An 18,437-nucleotide genomic window follows, 5' to 3' on the forward strand; every position below is an offset into this window, starting at 1 on the left:
GTCTCAGCCTCCCAAAGTGGTGCTGGGATTGCTTACAGGCGTGAGCCACCACACCTGACCTTTTTTTTAGAAAAGGTCTTGCACTGTCATGCAGGCTGGAGTGCAGTGGCACAATCAGCTTACTGCAGCCTTCAGCTCCTGGGTCCAAATGATCCTCCTGCTTCAGGATGCTGAAGCCCACAGCCCTCAGCCTCCCAAGTAGCTAGGATTATATGCCCAGCTAATTTTTTTGTTTTTGGTAGAGACGAGGTCTCACGATGCTGCCTGGGCTAGTCATACACCTGGCCCCAAGTGATCCTCCCACTTCCAGTATACTAGGGTTACAGGTGGCCTCTTGAATTTTCAAGTTTGTGCTTCTGTAAATTTCCTGTTCATATCTTTTGCCCATTGTTGTTTTCAGGTTGCAGGATCCTTTTTGTTGTTGATTTTTAGGGCTTTTTTTGTATATGCTAGATGTTAATCTCTTACTGGTCTCAAATATCATATCTCATTCCACTAATTATTAACTTTATCCATGGTGTCCCTCATTGAACAGAAATCCTTTTTTTTTTAGGCAATGAAATTAATTTCTATCTTAAAGCTGTGCTTTTGTTTTTTTTTTTAATAGCCTGTTGCCCAGGCAGGAGTGCAGTGGGGTGTGATCATGGCTCAGTGCGGCCTCGACTTCTGGGGCTCAAGCAATCCTTCCTCCTCAGCCTCCCAAGTAGCTGGGACTACAGGTGGGTTCCACTATGCCCAGCTAATTTAAAAAATTTATCTCTGTAGAAATGGGGTTTTGCTGTGTTGCTTAGGCTGGTCTTGAATTTCTGAGCTTGTGATCCTCCATCTTACCTCCCAAAGTGCTGGGATTACAGGTATGGGCCACTGTACCTGGCTTGCTTTTGAACTTTTGTGTAAGATGTTCTTTTGTAGACCCTGCTGGTCACAAGATATTATCCAACATTTTATTCTATTATGTTTTTGGGACAGAGTTTCACTGTTGTCACCTAGGCTGGAGTACAGTGGCGTGATCTCAGCTCACTGCAACCTCTACCTCCCAGGTTCAAATGATTCTCCTGCCTCAGCCTTCTGAGTAGCTGGGATTACAGGTATGTGCCACCATGCCTGGCTAATTTTTGGATTCTTAGTAGAGACGGGATTTCACCATGTTGGCTAGGCTGGTCTCGAACTCCTGACCTCAGGTGATCTGCCTGCCTTGGCCTCCCAAAGTGCTGGGACCACAGGCATTAGCCACCTAGCCCAGCCTATTATGTTTTTTACCTTTTGCATTTAGATCTGGAGCTCATTTAGAGCGGTGCTGTCCAATACAAATACAATGTAAGCTACATATGTAATTTAAACACTTCCAGCAAGCACATGAAAAAAAGGAAACAAAATAATTGAAATTCACTTTAATGATACTTTTGAAACCCAATTTGTCTAAAATATTATTTCGACACATAATAGAAACATTGAGATATTTAAAGTTGTCCTCTTCCATGCTTGACACCCGGTGTTTTACAGTCATGGCACGCTTGGTTTGGCTACATCTCAGTAGCCACTCATGGCTGGTGGCTGCGGCTTTGGACAGCAGAGACCTAAAGTCCACTCTTGTAGGTAATGTTAAGTAAGAATGCAAATATATTTTTCTCTACATAATTTTTTTTTTTTTTGAGACAGGGTCTCGCTTTATTGCCCAAGCTAGAGTGCGGTGGCATGATCTTGGCTCACTGTAACCTCTGTTTCCCAGGTTCAAGCAGTTCTCCTGCCTCAGCCTCACAAGTAGCTGGGACTACAGGCATGTGCTGCCTTGCTTGGCTCCTTTTTGTAGAGATGGGGTTTCACCGTGTTGCCCAGGCTGGTCTTGAACTCATGAGCTCAAGTGACCCACTCACCTCAGCTTCCCAAAGTCCTGGGATTACAGGTATGAGCCTCCATGCCCGGCCATCTCTCTCCATTGATTTGTGGTGCCCGCATTCATTGTGTTTGTGTGTCTAACTTGTCTCATATCCCTCACCGCCCCATTCCATCCTGTTCTTTTCTGGAGCTTTTTCTTTTTTTCCTTTCTGCTCACAACTGAAGGTGTTTTCTGACTTGCTTCCTGACCCTATGCTTACCTTCTAGGTTCTGTCCTTAAGGAATCGTGCTGTTAAGAGCTTCAGCTGCCTCGCGTGTGCAGAAGCTGCTTGGAGCCTTCAGTCTCACCTCTGTTCACAATGCCTGCCTTCTGCGAGACTGCTTCAACTGGCTGCCCTCTTTACACTTACATGTCATGTTAAAATGAGCATTTCTCCATTAATTTCTCCATATACATTTCTTTCTAACATTTCCAATTATTGTTTCCCTTCAACCTCAGGCTTGCCACCTGTGAGTGCAAATACCTAGATTGCCCAGCACCCGCCCCAAGGTCTGACTGTCTCTTCAAACTGGGGATTTTACAGGTGTACATGAAGAGAAGGCGCCTGTGTAGTGCTGATGGATTGTTCCACTTATCCCCACAACAGACTGTCCTGTACATGTATCCACCTGTTGGTTGTGGAGCAGTAAACCTACCCATAGTAAGGGGAGATGACCCTGCAGGCGTGCTGGTCTACTGATGTCCAGTTTGGAGCCCACTCTGCGTTGTGCTGTGTAGTTCTGGGCATGCACACCCCCAACTCTTTGTCATGACTGATGATAGGCCGGCGGTCAATGACACTAAAGATGGGGCTGCTTTCCTGGCAAAACGGTTGTCTGTGTGTAGAGGAAACCATGGAAGAACACAACTTTTCCCTGCAGGAGGCCACCAAGGATCGGTCACTTCCATCAACATCTGGAGACAAACCCTGCCCTGAAACCTCCAATTGCCAAGCCAGAGACAAAAGAGAAGCCACCTGCTCCTTTCTAAGTACTTCAACAGATCTGGAAGACAGTCTCAGCTGGGCATGGTGGCTCATGCCTGTAATCCCAACAGTTTGAAAGGCCAAGGTGGGAGAATCACTTGGCCCCAGGAATTTGAGACCAGCCTGGACAACACAGTGAGACCCCTGTCTCTACAAAAAATAAAAAAAATTAGTTGGGTTTGGTGGCATGTGCTTGTGGTTTAGGCTACCCAGGAGGCTAAGGTGGGAGGATTGCTTGGGCCCCCGAAGTTCAGACTACAGTGAGCTGTGATTATGCCGCTGCACTCCGGCTTGGCGGACAGAGCGAGACTCTGTCTTAAAAAAAAAAAAAATTCGGGCCGGGCGCGGTGGCTCAAGCCTGTAATCCCAGCACTTTGGGAGGCCGAGGCGGGTGGATCACGAGGTCAACAGATCGAGACCATCCTGGTCAACATGGTGAAACCCCGTCTCTACTAAAAATTACAAAAAATTAGCTGGGCACGGTGGCGCGTGCCTGTAATCCCAGCTACTCAGGAGGCTGAGGCAGGAGAATTGCCTGAACCCGGGAGGCGGAGGTTGCGGTGAGCCAAGATCGCGCCATTGCACTCCAGCCTGGGTAACAACAGCGAAACTCCATCTCAAAAATATATATATATATATATATATTCTCCTCTCTGTGTATTTACACACCTGGGCTGTAAAGTCACCTCATGGCTTCCCAGGGTGACTTCATTCTGTTGGTCAGTTTATTGGAACCTGCCTCTCTGATCCCTGTCTGAGCTTCCTTGATCTACTGGAGAGCAGACGGCAAGTGGGGGCAGTAACCCCCCCGCTGTGTACTCAACTTTCCAACCCTGGGCTGAGCAGCAGCTGAGACTAGCTGGGGGCTGGAACAGTGCTTCCCAGTCCTCCAATCTGAAAACAGTTTAGAGAATCACGAGTGAAGCGAACCGGTCACCAGGCCCGGATTCCCACATTGCTTTTCAACGTGAATACTGCTGGTTGACATCATCCCAACCCATGATGAACTACTTTGGTCTAAAAAGAGGCTTGGCATTGGTCAACCCAGCACACTGGAGGTCACTGTCACAGGGAAATGAGACTGAGTCAGGGAAGCTCTCTTAAAGAGCTTGGAGGCTGAGGCAGAGTGAAAACATGAGAACAGGAGACCAGAACCAAAGGAGAGGACATGGGCTTGGGCAGAGGCTGTGGTCAGGAAAGCAAACAAACCCAGAGGCAGTGAGAGAAGCTGAGCTGTTTAATCACCTCCTTGGCCAGACTCAAGGCGGTGGCTGTCCCTAGACAACACACCTTGGAAGCCACTGAGAGCAGCTGGAGATGGAGTGGCAGCTAGAGTCAGAGGGTGGGGGTGGGGAGGGAGGGCTCCTGCACCTCTGAGTGTCATCTGGCGCTCCTGCCCCCAGGGCCTGCTTCATCTCTGAGAGGTTCCTGGCTGGTCCCAGGGGCAGGAACCAGAAGGCAGAAGGCTCATGCCCTCCCTGTGGTGGGAGAATGACCCTGAGGTGGGGCAGCCACTCCCCACATGGCCTATGTTGAGGGTGCAGCACTGTCCCCACCGTGGTGAGGGACAGAGGCACAAGGTGGGGGCAAGAAGGGAGAAGTTGGTTGGGGTGGGAGGGGGGTTGCCTGGGTTCCACCACCGGTCTGGAATTAAACAGCAGAAGAAAAGGGCTGCCCTTGGGAACATGGACTTGTCCCCAGTGACAGTTCCTGGTGATGGGCTGACCTTGGCAACAGACCCTAGCAGCAGGCAGTTGTCCTGACAAGAGGGTGGTCCCTGTCGACGGTCTCTGGCAGTTTCCTGAACAGAGGGGAGGGAGCTGGCCTGGGACCTTGCCCCGCTGACTACTTGTTCTTCTTGAAGAAGCTGAAGCGTTTTTCTCGCTCTCGTTCTCTGCCGTCCTTGCTGCGGAGCACAACAGGCCCCTCAGCCCCGACAGGTGACACTGGGGGCATGGTCATGGCCCGGGTCATGCCCCGGGGGGCACTGGGCACCACCGGCTCTTCGGGCTCTCCAGAGGCAGAAGATGCAGTGGCAATGGCTGCGTTCACCACCCGTAGCCACGAGCTCATCTCTGCCTGCAGGACGGAAAGACCCTCGGTCAGCTTCAAGGACGCTGTGCTGGGGTGGCCGCAGTGGACAGCAGGGAAGTGTAAGAGGAGGAAGAGAAAGCAAGCTGTTTCATGCCATTAGGAGAATGCAGCCGGCTTAGACAAGGAGTGTGGCCTGGTGTGGCCATCACATACATCCAGTTAGCACGCTGTCTTACCACAAAGGATGACACCAGGAAAAAGGGAGAACAGGGAAGGAAGGGAAGTCTGCAGCTGGAAGATTCTGGAATGGCACGGACAGAGAGGATCACAGAGTACAGCTCACCTCATCCTTGGCCTGGAATAAATACTCTTTTCCATCCTGTAAGCTGTTGGGAGAGAGAGGCCACAGGGCAGAGCTGAGATTCCAGGTCTGCCAAGTCGCTGCTGGTGAGCGCGCAATCGTGACCCAACACTGGGCTGAGGCATCTGGCTGCAACCCTCGGAGCTGTACCAGACACGCTCTGCACATTCTCCAGGCTCCCCGGACTGTGCAGAAACAGAGGTGCGGGGAGCTCCCTTCTGCCCCACCCTGGGCCTCCTGCTCTGGCTGCTTGCTGGAGGCAAGGACAGGTCCCTGGAGGTCCTGCCACGTCCCTGCCTTTGGATTTCCCACCTGGGTAATTTTTCACCTTGATGTCATCAGCCATCAGCACTGGGTCTTGGTTCTCCTGCTCCCCTTGGTGGGGAGACAACCAGAATCCCCCCTCCTTCATCTACACCATCTCCAAGTGGCTGGCCCGGTTACTCCACTCAGGGGCTCCTTATGGGAACACGCCTCCCTCTAGAACTGACTCACAGCTCATCTGTGTTCACTCCCAACTCCCCTCCTCATCCTGAGAGAACCGTTCCCTGTTCCTACCCCAGCTTGAAGACATGTTTGCGCTTTCGGTAATCAGAGGCAACGCTGCCCTGGGCCCTGGCCAGGCTGACAGGCACTTCTCCGTGGTATGGCACTCCCGCGCTGGCTGCCTTGGCATCCTTGTAAAACCCAAGGCTCCCACGCCGCAGGACACAGTACACGTTCTGCCAGGACCTGCGGGACATGGTGCTGACTGGCCGGCCTTGGTGGCACCTGCGACATGGTGCTGACTGGCCGGCCTTGGTGGCACCTGCAACCTGGGGCCCTCTTGGGTGTCCCGGAACTTCCAGTTCTGCTCCCATCTTCAGGCCCATGGTCTTCACACCCTCTGGTCCTCCCCTAAGGTCCTGCTCTGATCGCAAGTCCTACCCCTTGCCCAGAAGACGTACTCCAAAGGGCTTCCCTCTCTACCTGGCGGAGGTTCTGGGGAAGTCCCCTCAGAGGACTCCCCTCAGGCTCCGGAGAGGCGGTACCTGTTGGCAGCCTTCTTCCCGAAGGCCTCCATCTCCTGCTTGCGGCACAGCACCCCCTCCATCTGCTCCTGGGCCGACAGCTCTGGGGCTCTAGGCGGCAGGGTGGCAGCGTGGGCTGACTCGGTGGATCTGCTCTGGGGTATCGTAGGTGGGGCCGAGCCCCGAGTCCGGGTCTGCCTCTCTCCCCGAGGCCCATTGGCTTCGTCCCCTGGACCAGGTCCCTGGGGGAAGATCAGTGTCAGTGTCAAAGGATGGGACACAGAATCCCTAACCTGGGTACCGGGAGTTGGTCTTCCTGCCCCCAAGCTGCCTGTGAGCCTCTGCCTCTCCCATCCCATCCCCAGTACTCCCTCACCCCAGCTCACCACCCATTTTGGTCCCTTTGCCTCCCAGTTAATGACACCCACACTTGCAGGGGAACTCACTGGCCCTTCAGGGAAGCTGCTCTGCTCAAGTCTCTGTTGTCCCAGCAGGGGCTGCAAGGACAAGAACCTGTAAGACGATGTGTGGTGGTAGGGAGACTATGGCTCCGATGGGGGCGCAGGGGGACGGTGGGGTCACCTGTGAGGACTCGGCATCTGTGCAGACTCCATTTACACTGGGTGCTTGCGTGGACGGCGGTGGCCGCGGCTGCGTTCTGTGATGACCAAAATCAATAGTCATTAGTCCCTGGGGGGCTTGGGCTCAGCCTCCTCCTCCTCCCCCAGGCGTCCTGGCTCTCACCCGTCCCAGGTGGTGTCAGGAGCTGTATGGCTGCCCACCAGGTTCCCTGGAGGCACACTGGCCGTGGGTTCGGGAGCAGGCGGCCGTTTCCTCCGCTCCTCCTCCTCCCTCTTTCTCTTGCGCTCCTTCTCCCGCTCCTCTAGCTGTCAAAAAATGCTGTATTCAGCATGCAGAAGGTCTCATGTAAGAGGGCCAGGGAGACAGGGAGAACTGAAGTCTCAACGTGCATTTGATGAAATATGATAAAAGAAGAACAGAACTTGAGAAGATGGTGGGGATAAGAAAGCGGGAGAGGGTGTCTCAGCATCACCCAGGGGAACTACACCTCCTAAAGGTGTGGGGACAATGGCACTCTCAGCTCACATCTGGGGGCTGCTGGTGCAGTGGGAGAAGACGTGTCTTCTTCAAGCAGGAGCAAGCATGGGTTGGGGAAGTGGGTTGGGGTGGGCATCTGGAGTCCTGTGTCCCTCACCGCGGTAAGCTTCTCCAGCGCACTGAATCGCTCCTCCCAGGCCACTGCCGACTTCTGGAAGGCCTCGTGCCGCTTGATGAGGCTCTCCACTTCGTCGACCGTGCAACCCAGCTCAGCACTGCGCACCAGCGGCTCCTGGCTGCACAGCCAGGCCTCTGCCATCCCTGCATCTCTTCCAAACACGAGCACCTCCAAAACTGGTGGGATCAGGGGTCACAGGAAGATGGTGGGTCAGAGTGGGCACAGGCAGGGCACAGTGGCCATTGAAACCTCAGCAGGGACCCAGAGAAAGCTACCGCTCCAGAGCTGTGCCAGGCATGGCCAAGGTTGAGCATTGTGAGTTCCACACCCAGGGCTCCTGGTCTCACCTACTCTGGAAACCTCAGGGTGCAGATTGCCCCCATTCCCCACAGGGCCTGGGCCCCCCTCAGCGGCTCACCTAGCTGAAGCCAGTCCATCTTTTCCTGCCACTTCTCAGCTGTCTCCTGGCGCCGTGCCTGCAGCTGAGACAGCTTCTCTGAGATCTGAGGGGGCAGAGATGTGAGTTAGCACCAGGATGTGAGGTCTTTTCAGGGCCCCTGGGGAGTCATTCAGGAGGATAAGTGATTTCTTTTTTTCTTTTTTTGAGACAGTTTCCCTCTTGTCGCCCCAGCTGGAGTGCAATGGCATCTCAGCTCACTGCAACCTCCGCTTCCTGGGTGCAAGCGATTCTGCCTAAGCCTCCTGAGTAGCTGGAATTACAGGTGCCTACCACCACACCCAGCTAAGTTTTGTACTTTTAGTAGAGATGGGTTTCACCATGTTGGCCAGGCTGATCTCAAACTCCTGACCTCAGGTGATCTACCTGCCTAGGCCTCCCAAAGTGCTGGGATTACAGGCATGAGCCACTGCACCCAGCCCAGGACCAGTGATTTCTGATGTCAAGAGGCTGCCAGGTCTGGGGAGAGATTTCCAGAATGTAGGAAACCCCTGAATAGCACCGAGGGGAGAAAATGAAAGATTCCTTGCAAAGAAAGAATAAGAGGAAGCAGAAAGCTTCCGAGAAGTTGGCATTCAGCACTTTACAGTGAGGATGGCCCAGCCGCCCAGGCCTCACCCACCTCCTCAGCTGCATAGTGGCTCCTGGCCAGCAGCTCCTTCCCCATGTTGATGCAGGAGGAGAAGCGATCTGCCCGGGCCTCTATCTCTGCCTTGATGCCTTGCTGGTTCTTTATGACTAGATCTGCGGAGGACACATCCCTGGGGGAAGGCAGAAACAGCATCAGCCGCTGCCCATAGCCCCATCACCACCCAGCCACACAACCCATGGAGGCCTCAGGTCCTGGGCTTCTCACCGGGGCCGCTCCTGGGCATCCATCTGCAGGTTGACCCCATCCATCCAGAGCATCAGTTCCCGCACAGCCTTGAAGAAGCGGAACTTGTCTGTGGTGTCCAGCAGCAGCTGCCGGCGGGCGGCAGAGCTTCCCTGAAGCTGGGCCCAGGCCTCCGCTACGGCTTGCATGTGGCGGCCGATCTCCTCGGCCTTGTCTCCAGCGTAGGCCTTCTGGAGCCGGTGGCCGTCATCCTGCACCTGCTGGACCTGTGGGGCCCAGGGTCAGAGTCAGGCAGCACGGGGGACTCCAAGGAGCTGCAGCCTGCCTCTGTCCTGGCTGCTGGTCTCACCTCCTGCCTGCCTCACAGCCAAAGAGGCAGGGGGAGGAGCCAGAGGGTGGGTGTGCAGGGAAAGATGAAGGCAGGTGGCTGGACACACTCTGCCCTGTCAGGTCTCATCTGGGCACCTGGGCTTAACTGGGGGGATGGTCTGGAAAAGGGCCATTGGCAAGTTCAACTTTTCAGAAGCCTGTCTAGGATGTGAAGGACTTTGGAGATTGCTAAAACGAGACACTTAGCCTGAAGAGGGGATTCAGGCCAGGTTGGTGGGGGGTGGTGGCTGATGGGTGGTGGTTGAGGGAAAGATCAATGCTTACTGAGTGTGGGCCTAGAGCTCAAGCCTGGGAAGCACGAACAGGCCAATTCAGAGCAGCATGAAGAGTCTCCTGGCTGCTGGGAACCCCTGAAGACATCACTCTCAAAGGGGCTTGTCATTAAAAGTGTGAATACATTAGATGTCCCCTGCCAGAGATGTTCTTTTTTCTTCTTTTTTTTTGTGCAGATGGATTTTCACTCTTGTTGCCCAGGCTGGAGTGCAGTGCAGCTATCTCGGCTCACTGCAACCTCCGCCTCCCAGGTTCAAGTGATTCTCCTGCCTCAGCCTCCTAAGTAGCTGGGATTATAGGCATATGCCACCATGCCTGGCTAATTTTGTATTTTTAGTAGAGACGGGGTTTTTCCATGTTATTCAGGCTGATCCCAAACTCCCGACCTCAGGTGATCTGCCCGCCTTGGCCTCCCAAAGTGCTGGGATTACAGGCATGAGCCATTGCGCCTGGCCAACCAGAGATTTTTCTTGGTGCAATTTCTTTATCTCGACATTGCCCTCGAAAGGGTGCCGTCCTCCCAGAATTTCTAAGCATTGCCCTAGTTCCTGAGAACCCACCCCAGCATTTCCCCCATGGCCTCCTCTAAGCCTCCCCCACCTCCTCATGCTTGGGTCAGACCTGGGCGCTGAGGGCCTGGATGTCATGCTCATAGGCACAGTGTCGGCGCTGCAGGGCCTCGGCGGCGTTGAGGTCACGGCCAGTCCCATCTGGAAGCTGCTGCTGCTTGTGCTGCACCCGTGCCAGGGCTTGGCGTGCCCCGTGCAGAAAGCGCTGCAGCTCGTATGCCGCGGCCAGCACCTGACCCCGTGTGTCCAGCAACTCAAGCAGGTCAGCCCAGGCCTCGTTGAGGCTGTCCTTCCACTCGGCCACGGTGGCCCGTGCGGCATGGCCCCCAGCAATGAGCCCATTGGCCAGAGCGTTGGCACTATCTACACGTTCCTGACCAATGGTGCTCGTGTCCCGGGAGAACTCTCGGAATTTGTCTCGGAGCATCTGGTAGAGGAAGCAGATGTACAGACCATGCCGTGATGCTGGGGGATGTGGTCCCTGCCTGATGGAGCGAGTCTTCCACTCCAAACTCAGAACCCACCTCTCCCCCGGCCACGGGTGCAGGACAGGTTTCTTCCCTGGGGTTAAGGAGCAGGTGCAGCTGCTTCCCACTGACCCAGCATTTGATGGACTCCCTTCACCCCCAGCAAAGACATTTTGAGGTGCTTGGGACCCTTAGGCCTCAGACGTGGATACCCTAACTATGGTCCCTATTTCTGTACCACTGAGGGTCCAAGCCCCTGAACTGTGGCGGGGATCACACCCCGTTTGTTGAATTCTGGTGAAAAAGCTTGAGTGAGAATTTCCTCTTTGCCCTTGCTGAAGCTCAGCTTCATGTCTCCTTTCTGCACAATGCTTCAAATTGTGTGTGTATATAGAGAGAGGGGGTCTTGCACTATTGCCCAGGCTGAAGTGCACTGGCATGAGCACAGCTCACTGCAGTGTCGAACCCCCAGGCTCAAGAGATCCTCCCACCTCAGCCTCCCGAGTAGGTGTGCCTACAGGCATGTACTGCCATGCTTGGCTAATGAAAAAAATTTTTTTGGAGAGATGGGGTCTCACTATGTTTCACAGGCTGGTCTAGAGCTCCTGGACTCAAGCAATCCTCCCACCTCGGCCTCCCAAAGTGCTAGTATTACAGGTGTGAGCCATTGTGTGGCCGTTGTGCCCAGCTTCTTCAATTCACATACTTCCAAACCAGGAGGACAGTGCCTGCTCAGCCTGGTCTTGCCCGGTTCCCCCCAGTGCTCTGCCTCCTAGAAATGAGGTCCTAGTCTCCCTGTGAGTCCTCCACTCTTCCCATGGTTGATCTGAGCTGGGTGCCCTCCTATACTCACAGTTACATGCTCGTAGTCCTGGCCCAGCTCGTGGGAGGCCGCCACCACCTCTCGCTCCTGGATCCACTGCTCCAGATCATCCAGCTCGCGGCGGAGCTGGCACAGCCGGAGGTGCTCCTGCAGGCGCTCCCGCCGCTCTCCCGCCAGCTCCTTCAGGCCAGCATACAGCTTGTCCACCTGCGCTTGGCGGATCGATATGCGCGTGCTGCAGGGAGAGTTGGGAGGCACCATGGGACTCAAGGGATGTAGCTCTGACCTCCGGCCTGTTCTGGAACACTGTCCCTCTGAGTTTCCCAACAGCTTGCCCAATTCCTGAGCTCCAGCTTTCTCGAAGGCTCTGTGCACACAGCACTGAAGGCTCCATATTCCCTGCACCTTCCTATTCCTGCAGCCGGCTCCTCCCCAAGGCTAAGCCAGGATGCTACTGCACCCACCTCTCTGGGTGCTCGTGGTCAATCATGTCCTGGCTGCTGGCTGCCAGCTGGTGGATGGTCTGTGCATAGTCAGCCAGGGCTTGCTCCAGCACCTGGTGCTTCTTCACCTCTGCCTGGGCACTCAGTTCATCCTGGGGGAAGGGACGGTGGGAGGGGACAGTGACATCAGGCGGTGGGTCAGCGGGAGGGCAGAACTGGCCACACACCCCGGGCTCTGCCCTGGCCCTCACCTTGGCCTTCTCCTGGCCCATCATGTGTAACTCCTGCTCACCCATCCAGGCCTCCGCCTCAGCAGCATCGCGGTAGAACTGCTGGGCTCGCAGGGCCTCCTCAAGTCGCTTCCCTCGAAGTTCCAGCTCATGGCCCAGGCGTTTCCACATTTCCTGCAGCTCAGCCAGCTCTGGGCCTGCCGCGGCTGCACCTAGCACATGCTGCCGCTCCCTCAGGTCCGCGATCCGGGGCTCATGGCCTTGAATCTCTTTTTGCAGGGTCTGCCCATGGCCACGGAAGAGAAAATGCTGAAAGTCCTCCCCAGCCTCACATGTTCCCGGAGACCACACTTCACCCCTGTGCCTCTCTCCTGCCTGGGTCCTCTGCTTCCTCTCCTAGCCCAGGAATGCAATGGTAATGCCCCTCAGCCCTCATTCTCTCCCACTGAGAGGACCTACCCTCCCAAGGAGGGAGGAGAGAGAGCCACTGAAGCCCAGGATTGTACTCAACATCAAGGTGGGGCCTGATCCTAAAAAACACACGTCCAAGACTGGGGAGGCTGCTGGGAACTTCTCTTTTGCCTTCAGCCTCTGCCTCACCTGGTTTTTCTTCATGAGAAGCTGGACACTGGGCAGGTCCTTGCCATGTTCCATGGAGCTGGCCATGGGCAGCCGCTCTGTCACCCACAACTGGAAGAGAAAGGGGGTCAGTGGAGGCCCAGAGGGCAAAGCGAGCACCAGGGACTGGTTACTGGGAGTGGGGACACCTGGGGCTACTGCCACATGTGTAGGGAACAGTCATCTCTGGTTCTGGGGGACATCCCCAAGTCTCCCTAGAGGGGAGATTGTTAATGCCAAAGAGAAGAGGGAACAGAGCCCTGCTGGCATCTCCCCAGCATACAGGAGGGAGGCTGGAAAGCTTGCTGTCTTTGGCCTTAGTGACTCACAATCTCATCTTCCACGTCCCGGTGGAACTGGTGCTGCTCTCGAGAAGCCTGCAGACGCTGGCAGCGTTCCCGCATGGGCTGGCACAAGGCCCTGAACTTCTCCTCCACGGCCCTTGAGGTCCTCTCCACCTCCCCTGCACCCTGGTCCTCCTGGGCCAGCGCTTTGGCCTGGGCCTGGATCGCCTCCACCTCCTTCTCTCTCACAGCCATCTCCCACTCCAGCATCTGCAACCGTGAGGAGGAAGGGCCTGTTAGCTCTGCATTTCCACTTTCACACCTAGCAGAGACACGCATCTCTATCAGCCCACTGTGGCTGCTTGGTGCTGTGGCTCACCCCAGGAAGAGCATCCCTTCATAGGCTGGATCAGTGGATCTCAAACTTTATGTACCCAAGAATCCAAGGGCGGAGGTTGAAAAATCCCTATTGAGTACTGTGCTCCTTACCTGGGTGATGGATTCAATTGTACCCCAAACCTCAGCATCACACAGTATACCCTTATAACAAACCCGCACACGCATACCCGAATCTAAAAGATTGAAATAAAAAAATCCAGGATAGTGTGATAACTGTGCCTGTTATCAACTGCTGGTCTCATCCCCAATCCATCGTGGTCCTGCTTTAGACACAGGAACTGGTCCCTGTAAACATTCCTCCTTTGCCAGCGGGCGCAATGCTAGGCCTTGTCAGCAGAGGGCGGTGGAGGGACACCACAGTGCCTAGAGGATGAGTATTCCACCCTTCCAGGTACTTTTCTTCCTCCTACAGCTCAACTGTCCACAGTGCGCAAGAGATCCGGTGGCTGTCACTCTCTGGCAAGTTTTGCTGCACTCCAGTGGCCACTTCCTGCTGGCCAGCCTTGGCTTGCTAGTTCCAGACCTGCTCTGGCCTGTGACACCCCAGAAAATTTCCAGGCTATTCAGTGGGTCTCTACCCTCTCTGAGGAGGTCTGAGACTCAGCCATCTTGCTACTTCCTGGGGGACTCCTTGATCCCACAGGTAGCATCTCCCTACACTTCCTATTCTGTATATTTTTTTTTTTTTGACACTGAATCTTGGTCTGTTGCCAGGCTGGAGCGCAGTGGTGAATCTCGACTCACTGCAACCTCTGCATCCGGGTTCAAGCAATTCTTTCACCTCAGCATCCCGAGTAACTGGGACTACAGGCACGCGCCACCACACCCAGCTAATTTTTGTAGTTTTAGTAGAGACGGGGTTTCACCATGTTGGCCAGGATGGTCTCCATCTTTTGACCTCATGATCCACCCACCTCGGCCTCCCAAAGTGCTGGGATTACAGGCATGAGCCACCGTGCACGGCCCCCATTCTATATTCTTTAGAGCAGGGACCAGTAAGTCCAGCTCACTGCCTATCTTTATAAAGTTTTTATTGGACCACAGCCGCACCTCTTTTTTTAAAAATTTTTGAGACAAGTCTTGTTCTGCCCCCCAGGCTGGAGTGCAGTGGCTCCCTCACAGCCCACTGCAGCTGCAACTTCCCAGGCTCAGACAATCTTCTCACCTCAGCCTCCTGAGAATCTGGGACTACAGGTACATGCCACCACCAGGCCTGGCTAATTTTTGTATTTTTTTGTGGGGATGGGGTTTCCCAAAGTGCTGGGATTACAGGTGTGAACCACCACGCCTGGCCACAACCCTTATCTTACATATAATCCACAGCTGCTTTTACAAGGGCAGAGTTGAAGGGCTGTGACAGATCTTATGACCCGCGAAGCCCCAAATATTTACTATTTGGTGCTTTACTGAAAAATTTTTCTGACCCCTGCTGTAGAGTTCTCTTTACCACCTTTTACTAATTCCTACTTTTTTGAGATAGAATCTCACTCTGTCGCCCAGGCTAGAGTGCGATGGCACCATCACAGCTCACTGCAACTTCCACCTCCTGGGTTCAAGCCATTCTCCTGTTTCAGCCTCCCAAGTAGCTGGGATTACAGGCATGCACCACAACGCCTGGCTAATTTTTGTATTTTTAGTAGAGCTAGTGGTCACCATGTTGGCCAGGCTGGTCTTGAACTCCTGACTTCAAGTGATCCGCCTGCCTTGGCCTCCTAAAGTGCTGGGATTACAGGCATGAGCCACCATGACTGGACTGATTAATACTTTTTACCGAAGTTCTTGTTTTCAAATTATTAGCGGGTCTGTCTCCTAACTCTAACCCTGACTGAGACATATATCTAGAGATTCTGATACTGGCCAGCCAGAGAAATTACTTTAGGAAATGCTGCTGAAGGTGTTATCTGCTGGCCTCCCAAATCTTGAAAGCTGCAGATCCCTCCTTTCTTTTGCTGTCCACCATCCCCATCAAAGCTCCCCAGCACACCTGCTGCTTCTTGAGAAGGATGTTGACGCTGGTGAGGTCCTTGCCGTAGTCATCTGAGTGAAGCTGGGCCTGCAGGCTCTCCAGCCAGCTCTCCAGGGCACAGCAGCTCTGGGCAAACAGCTCAGCTCGATTGGCATCAAAGAGGCTGCGGGCCTTGGCTTGGGTGGTGGTCTCCAGCTCATCCCAGCGCCTGTGTAGGTCCCCCAGCTTCTCCGACACCAGGGCTTTCAGCTCTGGCTTCTGGAGAGTCAGCTCCCGCCCTTCCTGGAATGCAGGACAGAGAATGTAAAAGTGCCCAAATTAGTCTAAACTTCAGAGGCTGAGAGCAGACCTGGGGCCTTACGGGCAGTAGAGACCTGAAGTGTGGGCAATAATTCCAAGTCCCTGTGTGTTCTCATTGACACGCTCTTCTCAGAGGTTTAAAATCCATTTTAAACTGCCGTTCCCTCACTGCTGATGAACCCCACTCCTCAAGACCCAGCTCAAAGAGCATTTCAACGAGGAAGCCCTTGCAGTCTCTCTTTACTCTGGGTTCCTCAGCGCTGTGGCTTCTGGCGCTATGCTGCGTGTTGATTCGAGTTATTCACTATCATTTCGATAGCGAGTGAGTCCCACCTGGTTTCCCCACTTCCAGCTTTTCTGCTTGAGGATTTTTGTGTCTGGGGCAGTGAGGGACATGTGTTCTCTTGAACTGCATGAAAGGCAAATTGGAAGAGCCAGAGTTAATGAGCCCAGTAGCAGCCCTCAACCAGCGACAGACAAGGAGCTGCTGGATAAATCCCCAGCATCCTTGCACCATGGCTGAGAGTGCTGTGTTCTGTGTTCTATCTACACTATCCCCGGAGTGCCCCAGGAGGGGTGGGTTCCCATTGCCCATGGGGTAACTGGCATGACTTCTGTCCCTCCTCACCACTCCACTACCCTACTGATGCTTCCCAAGATCACCTCCCTAGAACCACTGTCTCAGGGTCTGCTTCTAGGGGCACCCAGACACTGCCTTCCAGCCATTTTGCAGGTGGCCGTGGCTGTCAGGATGAAGAGCATCAAAGGCTAGCACTGCTTGGGCAGCTGCACAACCCTGAGCACAATCTACGCTTCAAAGCGCACGCACTGGTGGTCAGGGCTTTGCAGAGCTTCTCTCCCACCTCTTCTTCCATGCGGCCCCCGCGCACCGTTTTTTGTTGTTGTTGTTGTTTTGAGACAGTCTCACATTGTCGCCAGGCTGGAGTGCAATGGCACGACCTCGGCTCACTGCAACCTCCGCTTCCAGGTTCAAGCAATTCTCCTGCCTCAGCCTCCTGAGTAGCTGGGACTACAGGCGTGCACCATCATGCCTGGCTAATTTTTTATATTTTAGTAGAGATGGGGTTTCACCGTGTTGCCTAGGCTGGTTTCGAACTCCTGAGCTCAGGTAATCCACCCACCTTGGCCTCCCAAAGTATTGGGATTACAGGCATGAGCCACCATGCCTGGCCCCCTGAACACATCCTGTGCTGTTCCCAGACTCACTCACCCCTTGCTCCCAGACAGGCACTGCCTAGTGTGATTTTCTGTTCAGTTTTCTCTTCCTGGAAACGTATTTCCCCCAGTATCTCCGCTTGTCCGAATTCTACTCATCCTCCATGGACGGCCCTGCATGTTGCTGCTTCTAGAATTTCTATATCTCCTCTCCTCTTTATTCCCCTGGCTTCAGTGGGCTCTCTCAGGGCACTCATCAGATTCTGCTCTAAGTTCAATTTAGCTACCTGCGTATATGCCTTATATCCTGGCTATAACGTTGTTCCTTCAGGGTGGAGCCTGCCATGGAATCACCTTTGGACCCATGCAGTGCCTGATACCAGGTTTTGCATATGGTAGCACTAAGTAAACATTTGCTGAACTAATGGAAACAATTGAAAGCACACTGGTCTCCTTTTGTCCCAACCATCATGCCCTTGAGTGAAGGAAAGTGTCTTTCAAAGACCTCGAAGTGCCTCCAAGAGTGTTGAGCACATACCACGTCCTCTAGGGATACTTGCTGAGCAGATATAAAGTTTTATCTGTCCTCAGCTCTTGAGGAAGAGCTGAGTGGGAGACCAAGAACCAGGGACAGCCAGAGTCAAAAATAAGGATTGGCAGACTACATACAGCCCATGAGGTAATCTGGCCCACTGCCTGTTTTTACAAGTAAAGTTTTATTAGAAAACATGCATGTTTACTCATTCATGTATTCTCTACAGCTCCTTTTGCACTACAACGGCAGAGATGAGTAGTTGGAGCAGAAACTACATGGACTGCAAAGGCTCAAATATTGAGCATGGAGCCCAAGCCCTTTCCAGGCAAAGTCTGCAGAGCCTGAAGAGTGTCCTCCTGCTTTGAACTCCGGAACACGGTAACTAGCATGTTAAATCCAAGCTGCAGTTTGGCTATCTACTAATTTGCATTTTATCAAGGTCTGGACTCACTGTCCCACTCTGTCTCCAACAAAGACGTCTGTTTCCCAGGCCATAACTCCACCGTGGAGCTGTGGCACCAGAAGCCCCACAGTCTCTAACCATGACAACAACCACGTCCTGGAGCCAAGCCCCTCTCCCGCACCGTGGGGGACCCTGCCCAGAGGCAGCCCCCACAGCGCTGCTCACCTTGTCCACCTTGTCCAGCCAGTCTTTGTTGGCGGCCAGCTCGGCCATAAACGCCTGGTGCTTCTGCCACTTGGTGTGCAGGTTGCGGGCCTCATCATAGGACACATCCTGGGCTGTCAGCATCTTCTCATCAATCCAGAGCCTCAGCTGGACCAGACATAAAACAGGGACAAAGGAGAGGGCGCATTTCCAAGGCAGGAAGAGCAGGGCATAAAAGCAGGGCCACAGTGAGCCACAAGAAGTGGGCAGCTTGGGAAGAAGCCAGGAAGGGATTCACAGTCTCCAGTGATCCAGAGGTGGGCTTATTCTAGGCTCAAGGTGGGAAAGGGATGGCTAGGGAATGTCCTGGGGCCCCAGGGAACTAGGAGCCTCACCTCATGACAATCTTGCAGGAAATGCTGCTGCTCCCGGTTGTCCCGAAGACGGCCCAGAAACTGCTGCGCTGCGTCTTGATTCTTCTTGTGCCTGCAACAGCCGCCGCTTGTGAAAGCCTAGAACTTGCTGTGAAACGCTTCTGACCCTTTGGCTAGCCTAGGGGGCC

General features: G+C 54.1%; 2 protein-coding genes across 18 annotated transcripts in view; one reads left to right on the forward strand and one right to left on the reverse strand.

The window, feature by feature from the left end:
* Positions 1-3,039, forward strand: part of RBM4 (RNA binding motif protein 4) — a 71,161-nt gene extending 68,122 nt beyond the window's left edge. For 2 of the 12 annotated variants that reach the window (XR_013523512.1, XR_013523509.1), the window contains 4 exons: positions 608-719; positions 970-1,088; positions 1,730-1,903; positions 2,104-3,039. Coding sequence is in view for 5 of the 12 variants with exons in the window: in XM_054241081.2 (XP_054097056.1) it covers positions 608-719; positions 2,336-2,576 (353 nt within the window). In the remaining 7 variants the exon portion in view is untranslated. Of the gene's footprint in view, positions 1-607; positions 720-969; positions 1,089-1,503; positions 1,904-2,103 lie in introns of those variants that run through there. The other 10 variants (XR_013523510.1, XR_013523506.1, XM_054241081.2 and 7 more) reach the window with 8 other exon arrangements.
* A 1,044-nt stretch (positions 3,040-4,083) lies between these two features.
* Positions 4,084-18,437, reverse strand: part of SPTBN2 (spectrin beta, non-erythrocytic 2) — a 43,926-nt gene continuing 29,572 nt past the window's right edge. For 4 of the 6 annotated variants that reach the window (XM_009008535.5, XM_035263427.3, XM_078341473.1 and 1 more), the window contains 20 exons: positions 18,271-18,361; positions 17,897-18,043; positions 15,276-15,539; positions 12,938-13,162; positions 12,591-12,680; positions 12,012-12,272; positions 11,782-11,912; positions 11,348-11,552; positions 10,080-10,454; positions 8,817-9,061; positions 8,583-8,721; positions 7,922-8,006; positions 7,483-7,679; positions 7,011-7,153; positions 6,849-6,924; positions 6,713-6,763; positions 6,288-6,508; positions 5,815-5,988; positions 5,239-5,281; positions 4,084-4,940 (listed from right to left, as the gene is read on the reverse strand). In XM_009008535.5, coding sequence (XP_009006783.3) covers positions 4,707-4,940; positions 5,239-5,281; positions 5,815-5,988; positions 6,288-6,508; positions 6,713-6,763; positions 6,849-6,924; positions 7,011-7,153; positions 7,483-7,679; positions 7,922-8,006; positions 8,583-8,721; positions 8,817-9,061; positions 10,080-10,454; positions 11,348-11,552; positions 11,782-11,912; positions 12,012-12,272; positions 12,591-12,680; positions 12,938-13,162; positions 15,276-15,539; positions 17,897-18,043; positions 18,271-18,361 — 3,397 coding nt within the window. In that variant the 3' untranslated portion in view covers positions 4,084-4,706. Of the gene's footprint in view, positions 4,984-5,238; positions 5,282-5,814; positions 5,989-6,287; positions 6,509-6,712; positions 6,764-6,848; positions 6,925-7,010; positions 7,154-7,482; positions 7,680-7,921; positions 8,007-8,582; positions 8,722-8,816; positions 9,062-10,079; positions 10,455-11,347; positions 11,553-11,781; positions 11,913-12,011; positions 12,273-12,590; positions 12,681-12,937; positions 13,163-15,275; positions 15,540-17,896; positions 18,044-18,270; positions 18,362-18,437 lie in introns of all 6 variants that reach the window. The other 2 variants (XM_078341475.1, XM_078341474.1) reach the window with 1 other exon arrangement.

This window comes from Callithrix jacchus, chromosome 10, assembly GCF_049354715.1.
Source record: "Callithrix jacchus isolate 240 chromosome 10, calJac240_pri, whole genome shotgun sequence".
NCBI lineage: Eukaryota > Metazoa > Chordata > Mammalia > Primates > Cebidae > Callithrix > Callithrix jacchus.